The sequence below is a fragment of the Nansenia antarctica genome (assembly GCF_963989245.1).
Source record: "Nansenia antarctica genome assembly, chromosome: 7".
In the NCBI taxonomy this organism is placed as follows: Eukaryota; Metazoa; Chordata; class Actinopteri; order Argentiniformes; family Microstomatidae; genus Nansenia; species Nansenia antarctica.
Genome location: NC_137677.1, coordinates 43,662,765 through 43,684,086, shown reverse-complemented (window position 1 = coordinate 43,684,086; position 21,322 = coordinate 43,662,765). Strand labels below are relative to the sequence as shown.

At 40.0% G+C, this 21,322-nt stretch overlaps 1 protein-coding gene across 1 annotated transcript in view; it reads right to left on the bottom strand.

Moving 5' to 3' along the window:
* The window catches only part of ttn.2 (titin, tandem duplicate 2), a gene marked incomplete at both ends in the record, with an annotated part of 169,759 nt that overhangs the window by 134,740 nt on the left and 13,697 nt on the right, over positions 1–21,322 (bottom strand). Inside the window, 13 exon segments of the mRNA XM_080536777.1 lie at positions 12,168–12,218; positions 13,649–13,837; positions 14,111–14,236; positions 14,791–15,075; positions 15,239–15,470; positions 15,566–15,734; positions 15,833–15,974; positions 16,071–16,331; positions 16,428–16,688; positions 16,859–17,119; positions 17,219–17,482; positions 17,585–17,845; positions 20,892–21,152. Coding sequence (XP_080392903.1) covers positions 12,168–12,218; positions 13,649–13,837; positions 14,111–14,236; positions 14,791–15,075; positions 15,239–15,470; positions 15,566–15,734; positions 15,833–15,974; positions 16,071–16,331; positions 16,428–16,688; positions 16,859–17,119; positions 17,219–17,482; positions 17,585–17,845; positions 20,892–21,152 — 2,763 coding nt within the window.

Below are 21,322 nucleotides of genomic sequence, written 5' to 3'. Positions count from 1 at the left end.
TGACGAGATACAGAGACAGACTCTCTGAACACAACTAGCTCAGCACTACACGAGGCCTCTCCATATAGGTTGGAAGCCCTACATGTGTAGACGCCACTGTCCTCCTGTTGGATGCCCTTCATGTTGATGAAGCCAGATCCATCTGGGTTGTTCACCATAACGCAATACTTACTGGGCTGAATTTTAAAAGCTCCTCTAAACCACTGTACGTCAGGAATTGGATCACCAGTGACTGTATACCTAAAGTAAGCCTCCACTCCCTCTGTGCATCTCACAGGTTCGATTTGAACCATGAAAGTAGGTGGTTGTCCAGTGACTTTGAACATTTTCTCAACCCATTGCTCTGCCGTGGTCAAATCACTCTTTCTCACCTGCAGGTAAGTAGTACAGGTTGTCTTGCCAAATCTATTACTCACCGTACAAGAATACTCACCCTCATACTCTGTTTTAACCTGAGAGATTATTAATGTGTATTCATCTTTTTCTTGTACCAATTTGTAAACCGAAGAACTTGTTATAACACAACCATTATGAAACCACTGGACATTAGGCCTCGGAAAGCCAGACACTGTGACAGTAAACCTAGCTGTGTCCCCAACAGTAACAGCTGCTGGTGAGAGTTGGGTCAAAAAAACAGGCTTTTCTTTTTTTCTCTCTAATGTAGTAGAATAGCGTTTAGACTCTGGCTTGAGTTCAAGTGTTTTTGTTTTTTCAGGTAATTGGAGGCCAGTGTAGTAGGACTCTTGTTCCTCTTCCTTAGTCGTCACAGAACATTCTGCGTAAAGAATAATGAGCAAGATTGATAAGAATATCCATAACAGATGGATTCATGATGGATTCATGCATTCAAGCTCCAGAGCTGCACGATTAGGGGTAACGTAGGAAGTTTACTTTCAAAATAACACAAACCCATAACACAAACCCAACAATGAATACTCCAGTATATTAACTCATTTATTTATACATTTATATAATCATATAAACACTGTTAGAGACAAACTGAAGTGATTTCTGTACAAATAAATCATGGATTTCAATAATTCTAATCTCCAAATGAATACACTGCATTAGTCTTTTATGAATTGTCAATATTGAGAGCTGACCAATTGGGTAATCTACTGTACTAAATATACAGAATTCATTCAGAATACAGCTGCCTCCTAAACTTACAGTGATAGATATATTTACAACACATAATGTATATGTATATAACATTTCCTCTTTTTTCTTTCACACTCAAGACTATGTTTTGAATGAACGTTTACAAAATGTTCTAATTATTCACCAGATAGTTCTCAAAATTCTGAATCAAATGATAGATAGAGAAAGTAATTCACAAAGAATAATTTTCTTTATCTTAATCAATACCAAGTAATCATAACATAATGTATCATGCTAACAACACTGAACTATCACAGATTAATAAATTACTGCATCTATGACAGGAGACAAACTAAAACAATATATTGAGCGAGTGATAACTGAGATAGATGGCCAAAATTATATAACCATTGTAAATGGTACAATGAAAGTTTAGTTTATAGCAGTAAATAATAGCAGTCTCTTTTGATCGTTTTAATAACACAGTATTGTATAGCGAAAACTGCTAATACTAATTATAGAAATATGAGGGCGGCAGTGCAGAGGGACTGCTAACTCCCATAATATTTTGATTAGGGCAACAAACATTTTACGTTTTTCATTACTTTCACAATTTGGATCATTATGCATTTCTTTGGTCTTGTAGTGATTACCATGTTGGGAATATTCAATGGTAGACGTAGCAAATTCATACACCTGTTGTAATATGTATGTGATTAATATCTACAACAGTGCAAATAGCAGTAAATAAGGCAACATAATAATTTGTTGTGAGTTGCCCTTATACCTGTGTAGTAATGTTGTAATTAGGACCAGTAACTATCAACATGATGTTACAAGAAAACCTTGTATTTTGCTTTGTAATTGCATATTAATGGACTGAGTGGTTTTGGTTTTACACAAGTCAAATAGTGGCTATTCCTTAAAGTTCTCTAATGACAATAACTTCTCAGTACAAAGCAATTGTATTACTATGTATTCTAATGCAATGTTGTTACTGGACAAGCAGAAGAGGACCTCACTGTATAGTGTTACCAAACAATACACACTACACAGTAACCTCTTAAACAAAAAGGCAAAACCAAACATTCATTGGAGCCAAGATAGACAGTAGATTATGTCCTTTATGAAACATATAATATATCTTATATATCTATAATATATCGATCTTCACCTAATGTCACGTAATATTGTTCACAATATAATATACTTTATCATATAGTAATTAATAAAACACACTTTCTGAACATCAGGGTTGAAATTGAAAAACAATCACTTTGGAGAACTCACTACTATAATCAGCAGGCAGTTTACTGAAAAACTCTTGAAACGGCAACATCATTTTCACTTTTCCAAACATAAACATCCTTTATTGACTTCTGAATCCACATCCACTTTTGAGACTAGAATATTTTCAACAAAGCAGTTGTTTCAATATACCCAGCTTTGTTTTGGATAATGCACTTGAACTCCCCAGCATCACTTTGGTTGACATTTGTTATAATCAGATTAAAATGCCCAGATGCCTTCTCTTGAATCATGTACCTTGTGTTTTTCACCGGATCGCCATCTTTGTACCACTCTGCAGTGGGATGAGGTTTACCACTGACTAAACATTGGAGAACGACTGGTGTTCCTAATGCTGCGGTCACGTTCGCCAGGGGAATAATGCATTTTGGAGGAGTTTCAGTAACTTGAAACTGAAAACTACATGTTCCTGAGGATTTACCTTTAAATTCAATCTTATCATCCTTTGCAGGTTCTGCAAATACATCAAAGTTGATGCTGACATATCTTTCTCCTTGCTCACTCATCTCGTTGTCAGTCATGGCTACAAGTCTCACTGCTTTTTGTGACTCATCAGCGTCTTGCTCAAATTCAAATTCCAACTCTATCTCTGATGCCTGCTCGCCATCAAAAGATGAGTTCCCAACAACCAAGTCAAACTTCTGAGGCTGAACTTTAGCACTGCCGAGAGACACTGCCGTCAGCTCTCTTCCCCTTGTCTTTCCTAGGAATGCTTTAGGATTCAACACCAGCAGAGATGCCCTACACAGTGTTTCTCCAACCACATTAATGGCTCTGCAGGTGTAGACACCACTATCCTGAGTGTTGACTTTACGAATTTTCAGGAAATGATTGTCACCATCAGATGAACTAAAATATTTCTTGTTATCATGAGGGATCTTTCTGTCACCTTTAAACCATGACACTATAGGGGAGGGAATCCCCATCAAAGAACACTCAAACATTACAGTTGTATTCTCAGGTGTCTCCATATCACAGATAGGATTTATGAAGCGAGGCGGCATTTCTATTACCTCAAAAGCAATTTTTAAATTGTCGTTTTCCTGAGTGATGAAGTCAACTGCACTATCCTCATACATACTTGGAAGAACATCGAGTGAGATGATCATGCTTTTATTGTCAGCCGTGTATTCTGGTATTGTGATTATCTTCACTTGTCTCTCAAACTCTCTCACCTCATGCTCATCCAGTTCCACCTCGAGTAAGATCTCTTGTGGGGAGGTAGACCTTGATGAGTCATCATCCTCAACATCAAACTCTATCACATGCTGGTGGGTCACTGCTGGTGGTGCTGGCATATACCTGGCCTCTTGAGATATAACTACAACTAGCGCAACACTTTTAGCCTCTCCCACATAATTCACAGCCTCACAAATATATTCGCCCTGATCAGCTTTTATAATGTTCTGAATTTCAAGCGTGATATTGTCACCATCTCTTTCCATTTTAATCCTTTCATCTCCAACCAGTTGGGTTTTGTTTCTAAACCATTTTACCCCAGGAGAGGGTAACCCAAACACCTCAGCATAAAAGAATAGAGAGTCATTTTCAAAAACTCTCTTTTTAGTGAGAGGTTTAAGGAAAGCAGGAGGTATACCCTGGACCTTTTCTTGAAGTGCACCGAGGCCAAGGGAACTACAACCCTCTGTGAGGAAGCTTCCTTCATCTAAACCAAATGCTGGCGGGGTTGTCTCGATACCCTCGTCATCAGGTGACCTCAAAAACTTATCAGGAGAAAAGAATCTCTCACTGGAATCAACCGATAGCCTCTTAGGCTCAGCAGGAGAAAATGGATATTCAGGAGGCGTCATAAAACCACCAGGAGTTTCAGTCGGAGTGTGAAAGGATTCAGGAGATTTGTGAAATTGGAGCTGGGAAATTTCAGTAGAAGAAGCTGGGGTATAGAACCGCTCAATTTCAGCTATATCATCACTAAATGTGCTACCCATCTCAATGGACATCTCAGACTCTGGTGATAGAGGTCTTGCCCATTCTGCTGGGGGGTTGTAGTAGTCATAAACAGCACTGAATGTCACCTCCTCCACCTCTAGTGAAGTCACTCCAGCTGCACCAAGATGACCAACAGCCTTCACCTGAGTAGTGCTATCAGGTTTAGAAACGGGTTGCTGTTGTGAATCATGTGCTGCAAGATAATCTGAGACAGCAAATGTTTGATCACTCTCTACTTTGGGCTTGACTCTCACTGTTTTTGACTGTTTTTGAAGGACATCACTCTCAGCCACAGGTTGTGCTCTGATTTCTCCTGTTGCCTCTTCAATTTCACTCAGTGTCCCGCTAGCACTGATAACCGCTGTACTCTTTGAGGGTTCAGTTATAGAAATGTCCTCATTGACATCTTTCACATTATGCCTAACAGGAGAGGACATTGTGTCTGGTCTCTGGATGTCAGGAGCTGTATATGATTCAGATATTCTTTTTGGCTTCACATCTTCACTAACTGATGCTGAAACATTGGCCAATGCCTTGTCCATAGAGACATTCTGAGGAGGAATGAAGCTGCTACCTGTCCTGATGAATGTACGGCCACTGTCCTCTTTCATCCTATCATCTACTAAACCTGTTTCCACACTTTCTGGTGACTGTCTAGTCTTTGTTGCCATAACTGCCTCTGGTGTGACCAGCTGTGGTGACTGCTGCATCTCCTCCACATTTGAGAGAGAAGTAGAATGTTTTAAGTGACTGCGGGTCTCAATTGTGCCAGCTTCCACCACAGCTGTGCTTGAAAATTCAACTTCCTCCTGACAAGAAAAACTCTGGACAGTATTTGGAATAGGTTTGGGGGAACATTCTGTTAACACGGTGACTTGTTTGGGCTGCAGTGGAGGCTCCCTGACAATGTCTTTAGCCAATGGCTGTTCATACTGATCAGGATGGATTGCAAAATCTGGGATATCCTCCTCGGGGAAATATGACTCTGCAGACTGTTTCACCTCATTGGGAGAAGAGGTGACTGGTGATGCTGGTACCTCAAAAGCTTGCTTTATTGCTGACACTTTGACTACTGCAGCTGATGACTGCAGACCACAACCACTTATGGTGGGTGCTTCTCTTGATCTTGATACTTTTGGACAATTCTGTTGAGGGCTGTGGGAACCTGCAAATGCATCCAACCTTTTCATGGATGTAGCACCAGTAATATCAGCAGTATCGCATAGAGGAAACTGTGTCAAATCTCCAAAAGTGCTGTATGGTATGTATTGTTGTTCACTATCTCCTACCATGTCATCCTCTGAAAATCGAGCAATAGGCATTGCAAGTTGGAAGGACACATCAGAAATGCTTTCTACCTTTCCCATTGTGTTACTAGCAGTGAATGTATATATCCCAGCATCAGCATGTGTGAAGTTGTCGATGTATAATCTGAACATTTTGTCATGCTCCTCAAATCTATACTTTCCCTTGGTGATATTTAAGCGTGAATCATCATGGTACCATTTGACATTGGGAGCAGGTTCACCTGTGGCAACACATTCAAGCAGGGCTGTCTGGCCTTCTGAACAACTGATGTTCCCCAACTCACTGACTACCTGAGGGGCATGAGCCACAACATCAAAGGAGAAAGTGAATTTGTGTTTCATAGACTGAGAGCTGCTGTCATCAGTTGATGTCTCTGAGGTGTTGTCAATAGGTTCCAATGTATCTTTGGTTTCCTCCATCATCTCCGGGACCGGAGTTGCAGCAGTGATCCTGATCTCCACAGGTGAAGAGTTAAAAGATGAGTTAGATGTACGCGGTCTGTGCAACACAGCCTGAGGCACTTGCAATGTGGACTTCCCATCCAAATATGATTCAAGTTCCTCCTCAATCAATTTTTCGAGATGATCATCACTCATTTCCAACTCCTCTGTGACTATCACTTCCTGTGAGGTCGCTTGCGATGCACCTAATTGTTCACTCTCAGTTACTTCCAGTGTGCCTGAGCAAGTTGATTTTCCATATTTATTGGTTATAACGCAATCAAATGTCCCCACATGGTCCATGGTGGGATAGTAGATAGTTAGCTTGGATTCATTAGATTTGATAAGAATATCATAATCTGGATGACGAGTGATAAGTTGGTGATCTTTGAACCAACTGACAGTTGGACGAGGCTCTCCTCGGAAACGGCATATGAATTCAGTCATCTCACCTATCTTTACTTTCATGGATAACATTTCTCTCACAAAGATTGGTAGGGACCCTTCTTTTATGTTGTGAGGCACCTCCATTTGGGGGAGGTCTTCTTTTGAACTCACAGTTGATTGTTTGCCATCTTTTAATTGTAATTCTTTTGATCCTGTTCTCCTCTCTACTGCTTTTACAGTTACCAGGTGTTTTTCATCCTGTCCACTCAAGTCAGATACTTTTCTGATGGACCCTTCCTTGCTTAGTTCTGCTTGGAGCCGCTGACTGCTACTTTGATCCTTGAGCATAGAAACATCACCCTTTGTCTTACTTTTCACTACAACTTCCTGAGAGCCTTGATGACTTTGTAAATGTTCTTTCACAGGGGAGGACTCACAGGACATTTTACTAGACTCCTCTCTTTGAGGAGAGACAGGTTCATAGGAGGAACCTTCATAAGGTACACTGGCATAAGCCTCCTTGTTTACATCATAAGGTGCCCTTGCATCAGACATCTGTTCACTAGCATCATAAGGTGCATGGGCTCCATAAGGTGCAGTGTCAAGGTGAGATGCTCTGACATCATAAGGTGCCCTAGCACCATGGGGTACACTGACTTCATACGGTGCCCTAGCACCTTGGGGTACACTGACATCATAAGGTGCCCTAGCACCATGGGGTACACTGACATCATGAGGTACACTGATATCATAAGGTGCCCTAGCACCATGGGGTACACTGACATCATGAGGTGCCCTAGCACCATGGGGTACACTGACATCATGAGGTACATTGACATCATGAGGTGCCCTAGCACCATGGGGTACACTGACATCATGAGGTACACTGACATCATGAGGTGCCCTAGCACCATGGGGTACACTGACATCATGAGGTACACTGATATCATAAGGTGCCCTAGCACCACGAGGTACACTGACATCATGAGGTACACTGATATCATAAGGTGCCCTAGCACCACGAGGTACACTGACATCATGAGGTGCCCTAGCACCATGGGGTACACTGACATCATGAGGTGCCCTAGCACCATGGGGTACACTGACATCATGAGGTACATTGATATCATAAGGTGCCCTAGCACCACGAGGTACACTGACATCATGAGGTACACTGACATCATAAGGTGCCCTAGCACCATGGGGTACACTGACATCATGAGGTGCCCTAGCACCATGGGGTACACTGACATCATGAGGTACACTGATATCATAAGGTGCCCTAGCACCACGGGGTACACTGACATCATGAGGTACACTGATATCATAAGGTGCCCTAGCACCATGAGGTACACTGACATCATGAGGTGCCCTAGCACCATGGGGTACACTGACATCATAAGGTGCCCTAGCACCATGGGGTACACTGACATCATGAGGTGCCCTAGCACCATGGGGTACACTGACATCATAAGGTGCCCTAGCACCATGGGGTACACTGACATCATGAGGTGCCCTAGCACCATGAGATGGAGCGGCATCGTGTGGTAAGCTGGCATCACGTAGTACACTAACATCCTGTGGCACGCTGGCATCAGTTTTCCTATTTGGGTGTTGTGAAGGATCAGCCACAGCCCAATTGGACTCTAATTCAACAGCTTCTTCTTGTTCAGTTAGAACATCTTGCTGCCATATTAAGATGCGTTGAGCCAAAGCTTCCTCTTCATTCACAAAATACTCACTGTCGGTCTGCAGCCTTGTTTCACGCCCCTCGGGAATGATGTGTTGATGAGAGTGCCAATGAAAACTTTCATCTTTGTAGTCATGGGCTATATCCTTACCCGAGAACATTTCCTTTGTTGTCTTTTCTGGCGAAGACTTCCTTTTTTTCGTTGACTCTGCTTCTGTGTGTGCTGTTGATCTAAGCGTAGCCCCCTCTGCACCCATTTTTGATTTGTCCGTTTTTTTATCCCAGTCGACCCAGTCAGACTCCGGATCTACAGCACCCTCGTGCTCAGTCAAAACCTCTTGTTGCCATTTCATGATTCGATGTGCCAGGGCCTCTTCTTCACTCACAAACTGTTCACTTTCACTCTTCAATTCAGAGATATTTTCCCGAGATAAGTGAAGCTCATTTTCCTCTTGTGTTTTTTTCTCACTGACATGCCTCTCTTTGGTGTTGGATCGAGGTGATTTTTGGGATGACGGCGTCAGCATTTCTTCTGTTGTTTTTTGCTCTACCTCTTCGAGGTGAATATGACCTTCAGATTGCATATACTGTGTTTCCTCTCCCTTTGTTAGACCAGGTTCAAGTTCAAACTCTTCATCTTGCTCCATCTGCATTCCTTTCTGCCATTTTCTAATGCGCAAGGCTAGAAGTTTATCCTCACACTCCATACGTTCAGCGTCCAGGCTCTTCTCATAAAACGGTTCTACAGAGACAGGCTTTTGTTCAAATTGTTCCTCTGAACTTGTCACAGTATCCTCTTGTTTAATACTCTTGCTCAGAAACGTTGCCTTTGCTGATTTGATTGGCTTGGGTCTATGAGCTTCATCAACTGAAGAGTTCTCTTTAGCAGCTATTCTTACAGATTCTCTTGTTTCAGAGGTCTCCTCTAACTTAGTCTTCATGTTTCCAGACAACGCAGTTTGACTTCTTAAGTCCTCAGCCCTGTTATGTTTGAATCCAACTACATTCTCGGGTTCCTCCAGAGTCATGACCTTTACACCCTTATGTGTTTCCAAAGATTCTTCCTCTTCTTTTGCTTTCTCCGTTAGCTCGCCTTTCATCATTTTAATGGCCCTAGTTCGAGACTGAGGTTCAAAAGAATGCCTTACACGTGGCTCCACCGTTTCTGCACGGTGAGTAGCAAGTCCAGTAATTCTATCAAATCTACCTTGAAATTCTGAAGAGCCTTTACCTCTAATTTCCCCATGATCAAAGGGCCGAGCAGCATGCTGCATCTCAGGTAAGGAGGCTGGTTTGACCCGTAATCGGTCAACGTAATCTGCATAGCTGGGTTCACTTGCAACTGATTCTAAGTCAAACTCAGATGATGACATTGTGGAGATAGACAGCCTCTTTTTTCGTTTGACCGCTTTTTGTAACATGCTGAGCTTGGCTTTTACCTCCCCATGAAGACTCTCTGTGTCACTGAATCTGTCACTGTATCTATCACTGCACCTGTCACTAAATCGGTCACTAAATCTGTCACGACCAGTGTATCTGTCACAGTAAATATCACTTAATCTGTCATTAAACTTTTCAGACCTGTCAAACATGGGAGGTGGCGAGCGAGCACGTTCAGATGCTGTTTCAAGGGTTTGACTCTCTGGCACCTTTGATTGTGAAGAGGTTCCGAAATACACAGTGCGCACTAGTGCGTTCTTAGACTTGGATCTCCCCTTTTGTACTTTTGACATTTTATCAAATGGAGATCCAACACATCTGAGGTCTACCCTGAACTTTCTGTCTCGTCTTTGCTCAACCATTGAATCTATGCTTTCATGTGTTTTTGTTGACCGTCTCACAAAGCTCAAATAATTGGCATCTTGTTCTTCCCTTAATGAAACCAGAAGTGATGCTGTGGATTCTGCGGATCCCTCTGGATTAATAGCCATTACTTTGTAACTGCCGGAGTCTTTGTCTTTTATACTATCAATTATTAAACTTGATGTGTGCATATGCATCTTACTGTCTGTGCATATTTTACGACGATGTTCTTTCTGGATTGGTCTATTGTTATGAAACCATAATATAGTCGGGGGTGGGGATGCTACTAATTTGCATTTCAAAGCAGCCGGATCCCCCTCTAAAACAGACTGAAACTTCAGCTTTTTAGTAAAAGATGGCTTAATGTTTTCAGTCCATGAACTGATAGATGATGTTCTGCTGGAACACCTGTTTGCTGAAATTAGACCATGATCCAAGCAGTCCTCTGTGTCTGAAAAAGCCCCACGGAGATGTCCTCTGTTCTCCATGTACTCAGTTCTTTCCGTATAAAACAACTCTGAAAAAGAAAGGAAATAACTATTCAATTTCTAGTCCCATTTAGGAAAAGTACATTTGGTCAATTATCATTCTCTGTTATAGCAATACAAAACTGGAACTCACTACCTACCTACATAAAAAATATACATACATACTCCACCTTCACAACACACCTTAAGGCATGGCTTTGCAATAACTATAACTGCATACATTAATTTCTATCAGATGTGACGTGTGTGTTGTATGTACACCTCTATCTTTTCTACCCGCCTGCATATGTCTGTGTGTGCTTCAATGTCTGAATGCTGCTGTGCCTGTATGTTGCTGTGTCTGTATGCTGCTATGTCTGTATATTGCTATGACTATTTGCTCTTCCTTTGTCCCCTTTGTACTGTTCTTATCTCATGTACTGTATTGATGTTGCTGCCATTTGTGCTTGAATGTCTTGTCTCCCCGGCATGTTTGTGCTTGCTCCAATTGTGCTTGATATGTTTGTATGTCCTGCTCCATTTGTTTGTGTTTGCTGCAATTGTAATTTTTTAAACTAATGTATTTTATTTTAGGGAGCCTATTGTCAACTGGCCCGGGGACTACAGCTGGAAATTAGCCATGTAGGCTAAAGCTGCTCCATTTACTGTTGTTACAGTTAATTAATGGGGACTGTCCACGACATCATAAACTAATAAACTAAACTAAACTAAACTACATTTAAAAAATTCCCTTTTGATAAAAAAAAAGGAAAAATACCAATATTTGAAATGAATATTAATGGTAATATTAAATACATGCAGCAAGTCACAAAGCCAAAAAAAAAATTCACTCACCATATTTGTTCGAATAAACGCAAGACTTGATTCTTTTTTAAAGATTCTGACACGAAAATTGCTGGATGTTTTGTTCCTTCTTCTGTGGACATTTCTTCAAAACATAAATTTCTTAAAAAGCATAAATGTTTCCAAAATAAACTGATCTGCTTTTATGTGTATGCTAAAATATTCCTTACCTGACTTGCAGAAAGATGAATAAACGCCCTTTCTAATCCTTTGATAGGGGGTAAATTATTCAGACATTGATGAGAAACATGGCTCTCCAATGATACAAATAAGTCAAACTTGTAAAAGTCGCTCTAGAATTGAAGGCGAGAAGGCGTTTATTCGAACTAATATAGTTTACAGGTGTAATCATGTTATTTAAAAAGCAAACAACATTAATCACATACCACTATCTGCAAGCCAGTCTAGGGAATATTTACAGGAGGAAGGAGTTCCAGATGCAAGAAACATAAGCAATAAAAAGATGTGGCTACTCCATATCTTTTAAAGAACAATTTCCTGTGGTCTGGAAACTTTAAAAGATACACATCCTGCACCTCTTGGGGGAACAATCCAGTAATAACCTTCATGCATTCAGATAAGACTGATAGATGCAAACCTCACTTTTTAAAGACGACTAACAGCAAGCATTTTAATCAGTGCTTGCAATGAAGAACATTCATTATATGAGGACAGAACAGTCAATACTGAGGAACACATACATTGAACATTTTTAAAAACATCAAAACATGTGTATTGCTTGCATGCATTGTAACAATTCTGAAGTAATTCAACAATATGCTGGTATACATGTCAATCATCTGAAGACTCGAAAATATATGGAATTAATGAAATATTTATTAATCTTACCTTTTACTTCTTCCTCAATTCTGGCTTCAATTTCCTCTCTCACATGTGTTACTGTAAAGGGAATGAGGATACTTGCTGTCAGCCAAGGCACGTTTTGTAAGATAATTATGGAGAACAATGCTCCTCCATGATGGTTTCATCTCAGCCTCTCTGTTTGTGAAAGCCTTCTATTCTCAGGACTCAATACTGCCCATCGAATCTGGATGTGACTAGCAGACTTAAATCTCATATGCTGCTTCCCAGATGTCACATAAGAACCATTTATCATTAATTTAATAACAAAAATGCTCAACTCCATTACTATGCCATATACAAAGCAATTACTACAGTATTGTATAACATGTGCATACAATGTTGTTATATAGTACTACACAGATACTGTATAAGAGCAATGTGAAGTATTATGTATATCACTGTGATGATACAATGTTATGGCAACAAATATCACTGTATCTGATATATTACTGTCAAATACACATGTTACAATAATGTAAAGTTTATGGCATGCCAGTTTCACTCAAGCCAAGGTAAGGAGATGGCATACATACAGCATGCAAAGCACATAGTTTTCCCTGAAAGTGATTTCACAACCAAGGAGTACAGGGGGTGACAGAGTGAGGAGAATGACAAGAGGAGGTCTGCTAAATGGCAAAATTAGGAGGTGTTCTACTAAAGCTGATTACTGTACATTCGGTGTATATAAGCACTATAGTCTTTTTTTGGTGAGGTTAGTATAAGTAAATATGGAAAAGACGCATGTTGATTTCATGTAAAGCTTGGGTTGAAAGGAAAAGTGTGATTAAAAGATGAATAAGGTGTGACAACAAGCTAATTAATAGCTAAATAATAAGTTACCTTCTTTAGTTACTGCAAGGGTAGCTGTGCACACCGCTTCTCCTGCGTAATTGGTTGCTTTGCAAGTGTATTGTCCAGCATGCTCAGAGAAAGCATCAACTATGATTAGCGTGGCAGTATTTGTCATCTCATCGAAATGAAAGACAATATCTTTTGTAGGCTTAATTGGCTGCTGATTATGAAACCAGCTTATCTCTGGCTTTGGCATGCCGGACACACAAGCATGGAACCTCGCCACTTCCCCATGTGATACTGTGCAGCTCACTATTGGATGAATAAAAGCGGGTCTCTGGCCACTAGGCTCTTTTTTTACACCTGACAAGCTTACACTTGACAAGCTGGTTGAGACATGCTTCTGAGATTTTGATGCATTATCCACACTTTGTTTTTGCCCTGCAAGGAAGCATGTTTAATGATTTGTAGCATGTTGTGGATATAAACACGACTGCATATGAAGTAAGGTAAGTAAAAATAAAAAAAAGAAAGAAAAGGAAATCAGTTGTCTTTGGTCCCTAGTGAATATATTAAAAGTAACAGCGACAACACATGTGGCCAACCAAAGCGTATATATGCACAAATTCACTTAATAGGAAACTTTGTTGGTACAGAAAGGTTTTCAAACTCACCATCAAGTTTCAAAGTTCCAGAGCAAGAGACCATTCCTGCTGAGTTCCTGGCTACACAAGTGTATTCCCCCTCATCTTCAGGGTAAACTCTGGCAATCTCCAGTTGGCAGTTATCATCATACTGTGACATCTTGAAGAAGTCGGACTGTTTGATCTCCTTTTCACCACAGTACCAAGTTATCTTTATATCTGTGGAATGGAAAAGACAGAATTGTTGTAAAAAAAATATAATAAATAATAATAATATATATATATATATATATATATATATATACATACACAATACCAGTCAAAAGTTTGGACACACTTCCCCATTCAATTGAATGGGAAAGCGTGTCCAAACCTTTGACTGGTACTCTATATATGATAAACATCAATAACCATACAAATATCCACAGGAAACCAATAAAGATATTGTCATTTCAATCACAATTTCACCCAACAATGTGATAAGAAACATACCCTCTCCAGAAACCCGGCACTGGAACCTCGCAGACTCGCCCTCGCCGGCTGAGGTGTTGCTGATGCGTGACACAATCACAGGAGGAGACAGAGGAGCTCCGGTATCAGGAGAAACCACCTCTGGAACTAGACAAACACAGTAAGGTCATTTAACCCCCTTGAACTGAGTAACCCCATTAATAGCTATCAGACATTTCCCCACATTCAACAGAATTGACCATTTATCATCAGGACTCATAACAGGATGTAACCTTCACCATGTACACTTTTTTTCAGTGTGGTCCTCTGTGGCTCAGTTGGTAGAGCATGGCACTAACAGTGCTTAGGTTGTGGGTTTGATTCCCGCTGGGGCCATATATGCCGAAAAATGTATGCATTGCAGTGCAAGTTGCTTTGGATAAAAGCGTCAGCTAAACATATATTCAAAACGTTCTGTCTGTATATGAAGTTGTTTTCCATTATCCAATCCATGTTGCATTATCATTAAATACGTGCTGGCCAAGCAAAACCTCCAATACGTGTAGTATGCCCTCCTTTTACAATTTGCGCTCCCTCTTCACCCGTCTCTCTCCTCCATTCTTACCATCTCAATAAAGTTGTTGGTTTCTTTTTTTAAATAAGAAAAGTTTCCACTCTACTTTTTTGATAACAAATAAAAAGAGATCAAATCTAATTGTTACCTTCCACATTCAGTGCAGCTGAGCTGGTGGCAACACCGCAGTCACTCTTGGCCTCACAGTTGTAGACAGCTGCGTCCTCTGGGAACACCTCAATAAGGAGCAGTGTGTGGACGTTTCCTTCACGCTGGATCTTGCACTTGAACCCAGCGGAGAGAGCCTGGGAGTTCTTGTACCAGAACACTTTGGGCTCAGGGACGCCTGTCACTTCCACTGAGAAGCGAGCAGGTTTGCCGGCCTCCACAGACAGAGGCTGCATGTGCTGGATGATCTGAGGTGGCTCTGGGACTAAAGGAGAGAATGAAGGAAAACTTCCTGACCTGCTGTTTGGTGTACAGTATACCTGTAGCTATACATTACTGTTAGATTGTGTTCAGGTAACCAAGAAAACATAAGTAACAACCCAGTTGAAAGTTTTGTCATAACAACAAGACCATTAAGTTTCACTTACTGTTGACATGAAGTGTCACAACACTTCTGTTCCTCCCAGCTATGAAAGTGTATTCTGCAGCGTCACTTCTGAAGGTCTCAGTAATTGTCATACGATGGATTTTTCTGATGGCAGCATAGCTGAATCTGTCTTCAACTTCAAATTGGATTTCAACGCCATTCTTAAGCCAACGGCCTTCAATGTCATCCTCATTAACTTCAAACTCAAATGTTGATTTTTGTTTCTCAACAACCTAGAACACAAGTTTCGATTTTAATATTTCAAATACAAATAGAAAAATCATTGCTGTATTTGGTATTCTAAAGAAGCATGTCAATTGATATTCACCGTGATTTCCTTCTCCACTGGCTCTGCGATCCGGACATCACGTCCCTCCACAGTGAGACTGCCCTTGGACACGCTTGCACCGGCCACCACAGAATACTCACCGGCATCAGACATGCGAACTGTCTGAATCATCAAACGGTGCAGAAACTTCTCAGTGGAGGCTGTGAATCTGTAAAGGTGTTTTAGAGATATCAGAGGGTCATTAGACTGGAGTATTTTGAAGGGGTCTCTAATTATGCAAAAAATAATAATACTAATTAGAAATACCTTTCAGACAGTTCTAGCTCCTGTCCATCTTTCATCCATGTCACTTGGATGTTGGGCTCAGAAACTTCACATTCAAAAGTGGCCTTCTTCTTCTCTGTTATCTTGATATCTTTGATATGCTTGGTGAATTCAATCACACGAGCTAGAGCACAGAAACAGGGAACAAACGGAATTAAAACGTTTTTAAATGTATTGACACCTTCCTAAAATCCATCCTCAAATCAGAAGAGTAACTTACCCTCAACAAAAAGGTTAGCTGATGTCGCTGCAGCACCAGCCACAAACTTGTAGTCTCCACCATCACCGAAATTAACATTTCGGATGGTAAGCGAGTGGTTTAGCTGTTTAGTGCGACTTTGACATCTGTCAGTAGACCGAATCTCAACACCATTCTTGAGCCACTTGTAGGTGATGCCCTCATAGTTGACATTCACTTCAAATGTGATGGTGTCTTTCTCCTTGGCATTGAGGTCTTTCAACATGGAGGTGATCAAAATAGCTAAGAAACAAAGGAAAGTGTTACAGGAAATCATTATAGAATATTTATTTTGTTATTGTAATTGTGTAATTGAATAATAGTAAAGAGTGAACTTACGGCTAATGGTCAGAGTTGCCGAGACTTTGTCATTTCCACAGATAAAGGTGTATTCCGCAGAATCGTTTCTGCTAGTGTTCATGATCTTGAGCTGGTGAAGTTTGCCCTGCACCACGATCCTGAACTTCTCACTCATTTCAATCTCCACTCCATCTTTCAGCCAGGTGGATGGAACATTGAAATGTGACACTTCACATTCAAAGGTGGCCACCTGAGTCTCTGGGACTGCAATGCTCTTCATGGGTTTTGTGACACGCAGGGCTGGAGAAATCAAATGCAAATATGTAGTCAATAAGGCAATGGTGTAATGAATGAATGAATATAGAACACAACGATATAACTAAATCATGTAATTATGTGTCTTGATGTAGGCTACTCCATTATATACTGCATAAAACCATCATATGATGCTCTAGCTGTCTATACAGTACCTTCAACATATAAAGATGAGCTGCACTGCAGATGTCCGACGACAGCAGTATACTCTCCAGCATGGTGAGTGTTCACATTCTGGATGATCAGCTTATGAGCTTTTCTCTCAGACAACATTTTAATGTTTTCACTTGGTTTAAGCTCAACATTATTGAACATCCATTTCACAGGGATGTCGTCATGGGACAGGCTCAGCTCAAAAGAGGCAGTGGCATCCAACAGTGATGTCACATCTTTAGGCTTCTTCACAATTTTAATTGCTGAAAGAGAGATTAAGAAGAGGTCATAAAGATGCACATGATTTCATATTTTTGGTGTTTTGGAATGACAATGTAAATAATGTAATACTCTTAACTTACACTCAACGTTCAATCTGGCATTTGCAGAAAGCTTTCCAAGTTTGAATCCATACACAGACTCATCTTGTGTGGAACAGTTCTTGATCTTCAGAGTGTGGACCATGCCAACAACTGTGATGTCATATTTATCACCAGAGTGGATCTCTACTCCATTCTTAATCCATTGCGAGCCCTTCACGTTCTCATGGGTGAGCTCCAGACTGAAAATTGCTTCTTGTGTCTCAGTGACAGTTAGATTCTTCAGGGTCTTCTTGATTTTCACAGCTACGAAAAAAATCAACATTGGCTTTAAATCACAGCATTCTTGATTGATAACACCAATTCAGAAAAAAAAGTATTAAATCCATTCAGAAGATAAAAACGTACCTTCAACTCTCAGGTTGGCTGTTGTCTTTGAGTTTGCAACCTGGTAAGTGTATTCACCGATGTCCTGGGGTCTGGTTATGACAATAACAAGACGTCTCACTGCATCGAGTTTCTCACTCCTGACATTGTCATTGAAGTCCACAGGTTTTCCATCCTTAAGCCATTTGCCCTCAGTACTTGGGTTGGCCACCTCACACTCGAATTCAGCTGTCTGAGACTCAGCAACAGTCAGGTCACATAGGGGTCGGTTTATAGCTCCACCTGGTAACATGAGGACACAATAAATAAATGATATATAAATGTATATACGTATATAAATGAACATGGAAAAAGGTGAAAGGTTGAATATGTGACAGCAGCTGGTGAAAGCAGGAACAAGTCGGCAACCAAATTGTTCTGACTTGTATTCTGAAAAATGTAAATACATGTCAATGTTGTTGAAAATCAATGACACACGCTAGTCAAGTTATCCCCACTACTCTACACTAACTAGGTAGGAGTGTTTTTTGGTTACTCACCGAATCCACTGCATTGCAATATTTTGGCTTGACTAGCGAGTGTGTCATTGATTTTCAACAACATTGACATTTATTTACATTTTTCAGAATAAGATTCTGAACATTTGGTCAGTTTCCGACTTGTTCCCGCTTTCACCAGCTGCTGTCACATATAGAAAGGAACATGGAGAAATGTGAACGTTTGAAGGATAATGGAGATGTACGGCAATCCTGCACATTTAAAATTAGGAAAATAAGGAACCAACTTTATCTTTGATAACTTTGAGTCATGATAGTCATGATAATGTTTATAAAATCATAACATTTATTGCAATCAGATTTAAAGGAGTGGCGAGATTCAGTGCGAATATCCGAAAAACAACATCCTCCCTAATAATAATATAACCCCCAGAAATGTACTTAGTAGTCGAACATTAGCTGTTGTATGCACACACAATTAGAGAAGACAGCCACCAGAGACAGACAGGCGAACATCTATGAGTTCACTCCCCTTAGAACACCCCTGGCAGTTACAACATGTTTATACACAAACCGAGTGTCAAGTACCACACGTTATTTTAGAAAGCACTTTTTCCAGTCCAAAACAGTGTTCGTAAATGAAATATTTATTCCTATTATTATTATTCACATCACAGAACCATGATGAGTATCTCTGCTGTGATAAGTAAGGCGACCAGGATGAAGAGGAGGAATTGCAAGTCTGTCAAAGTGATCACCCTGTCATCCTCTGGAGTTCCTGTGCGAGGAAAACAATCTGAAATCATTTCCAGACCCTCCTGATTACGATTATGAATGCTAGCGTCAATGATTATGCCACAAGTTTAGCTGAAACGTCTCCACTGAGTGTATAGAACAAGCCTTTGTTCTAACCCTAACCCTAACCCTAAATAGATCTCATTTTTCTTAAGTTCTAAGAACTCACTGAAGACACCATCCGTTATGGAACAAATACAAATATTAAGCAGGCTCAATGATAAAGGAGGAAATATATATATTCCTTTTCCGTCCCCAGTACAAATCATGTTGTATTTTGTCTAAATCTGGCCAAATACTAGTACCATTAGTTTTTTCATGTATAGTCAATTGTTATTTATTATGAATACAATGATTTGGGCTTCTAAGTTGTTGTTTTTTTACATTTTACAAGCTTTGGTTAAAGATGTAAATGGGATTTTGCCATGTCCCCAGTGTTGTTCATTCAACTTCAATCCCAAAAATAACTATTAAAAACATATACATTTCCAAATATGTTATTATTATTTCATTTTCCTGATCAATATCTATTAAATATATTATTATATTATATCTATTAATATAGTTTTTATTTTTAAAAAATAAAATATTTTGTACAAAAAATTAAGGTTGTATGTTTGTCCCTGCGGTCATTGTCCACCCTGTTAAGCTGTGTTAATGTCCCTTTTAAACGAAAACCATATTTCTCAATCACATCACTCTCATGAGGTGACATCACATCAGTGGAGGGGATTTCAAATGTGGTAAGCTGTGTGATTTTCTACCTCTTTTACCATCTGATGTTGATGTTTTTATCAAGTGAATTTAATGTGGTTGACCATAACGTGTCCACCCTGTTAGGCCTAAATATTGAGGAGATCAATCAAATGTATTTTTATTTTTTTTTAAGTATTTAGTGCAAATTAGATTCCTCATCAAGTATTCATGGTCATTCTAGGCATTATGCTAACACAGGCAGGCTAAAGGCTAACTTTAACTCAAAATGTCCACCCTGTTAGTGTCCACCCTGTTAATGTCCACTCTGTTAGCCCTATTCAACTAACAGAGGGTAATTTAAATACAATTTTAATTGTAGGTGCCTGAGCTCGACCACTATGTTTTTCAGCAAGCTATATATGTCCTTTATATAATAGAACATTAAAATAGATAAATCTACAATATATTTTTCACAAGTTATGAAGTCCAAATGGCACCCTATTAAAAAAAAAAGACCCATATCCTCCTTTATCATTGAGCCTGCTTAATATGTGTATTTGTTCCATAAAGGATGGTGTCTTCAGTGAGTGGTGTCTTCATTTATATATATATATATATAAATGTATATACAGACAGAACAATCTCTTTTCAAAGGGAGTGTTTCATGGGTCTGTAATGGGCAATGAATATAGGCCCAGAGTTGGGGGAAGGTCAGGTGGGCACATTTATAATCAACTGTGGACTGAATCCCACTGAAACCCAAAATCCTTACACCTGTCTTGCATGAATATTCTGTAATCCATAGGTTGCATTTTAAAAGCTGACTCATTCATTATTCATGTGAAATTGAGCTAAAACATTTCCTCCGCTTCTCCGGACTGTTGCATGTTGCTTGCTGCCTGCGCATACGGTAGGGCCTCTGAGAGAATGCATGATGACGGTATGATAAGGATATTTGAAAAACACAAGTTGGTCCCATTGCTTGGTCCTCATTAAGATAATCTGATATTTAAACCATTATCCTCTTCACCTCTGTCATTTATGATCTGATCTGCATATGTTTGTGATTATTTGGAGGGAACACCAATAATATCAGCTCTGTCAGTAATTTATACCAACAGAAGGATGGATCTTTTCAAACGATCAAATGGATCTTTTTCAGAAATGACAAAAGCCACCACAAGTAGGCGGTAAGAGCTGTGAAGGATAGTCTGTCTTTACAACTCATGTCTGCCACAGAGGCGGCATTGAGGTAGCCCAGCGTTGCAATGGCAGTATGATCCTCTTTAACACTGACCTACTGTATGTATACATACTCCTTGCAGACATAACAAACTTACCTGACACAGTAAGCTTTGCACTGGATGTCTTTTCACCAGCGGCAAATGTGTACTGGCCCTCTTCATCCTTCATGACATCAATGACAGTTAGGATGTAGCGCTTGCCCTTGGCTTCCATCTTGTACTTTCCACTGGCTTTAAGGTGTTGTTTCTTGAAGGTCCAGAGAGCATCGATGCCAGTGTGAGACACCTCAACCTCAAACGTTACATTCTGAGTCTCTGTGCATACACGGTCTTCCATATGCTTCACGATTTGAATTTCTGTAGAACAAAATATGTTGAATAAGGTTAGTCAAAGCAGGTTTTTAACCATAAATCAGTGTGAAGTATACATACATAAATATATCCCAAAACAACAAATAGTGAGAAGAATTAAGCACATTTGCTATTATAACAAAATAAATTTGAGCCCGCATAAGTCTGTACTCAAT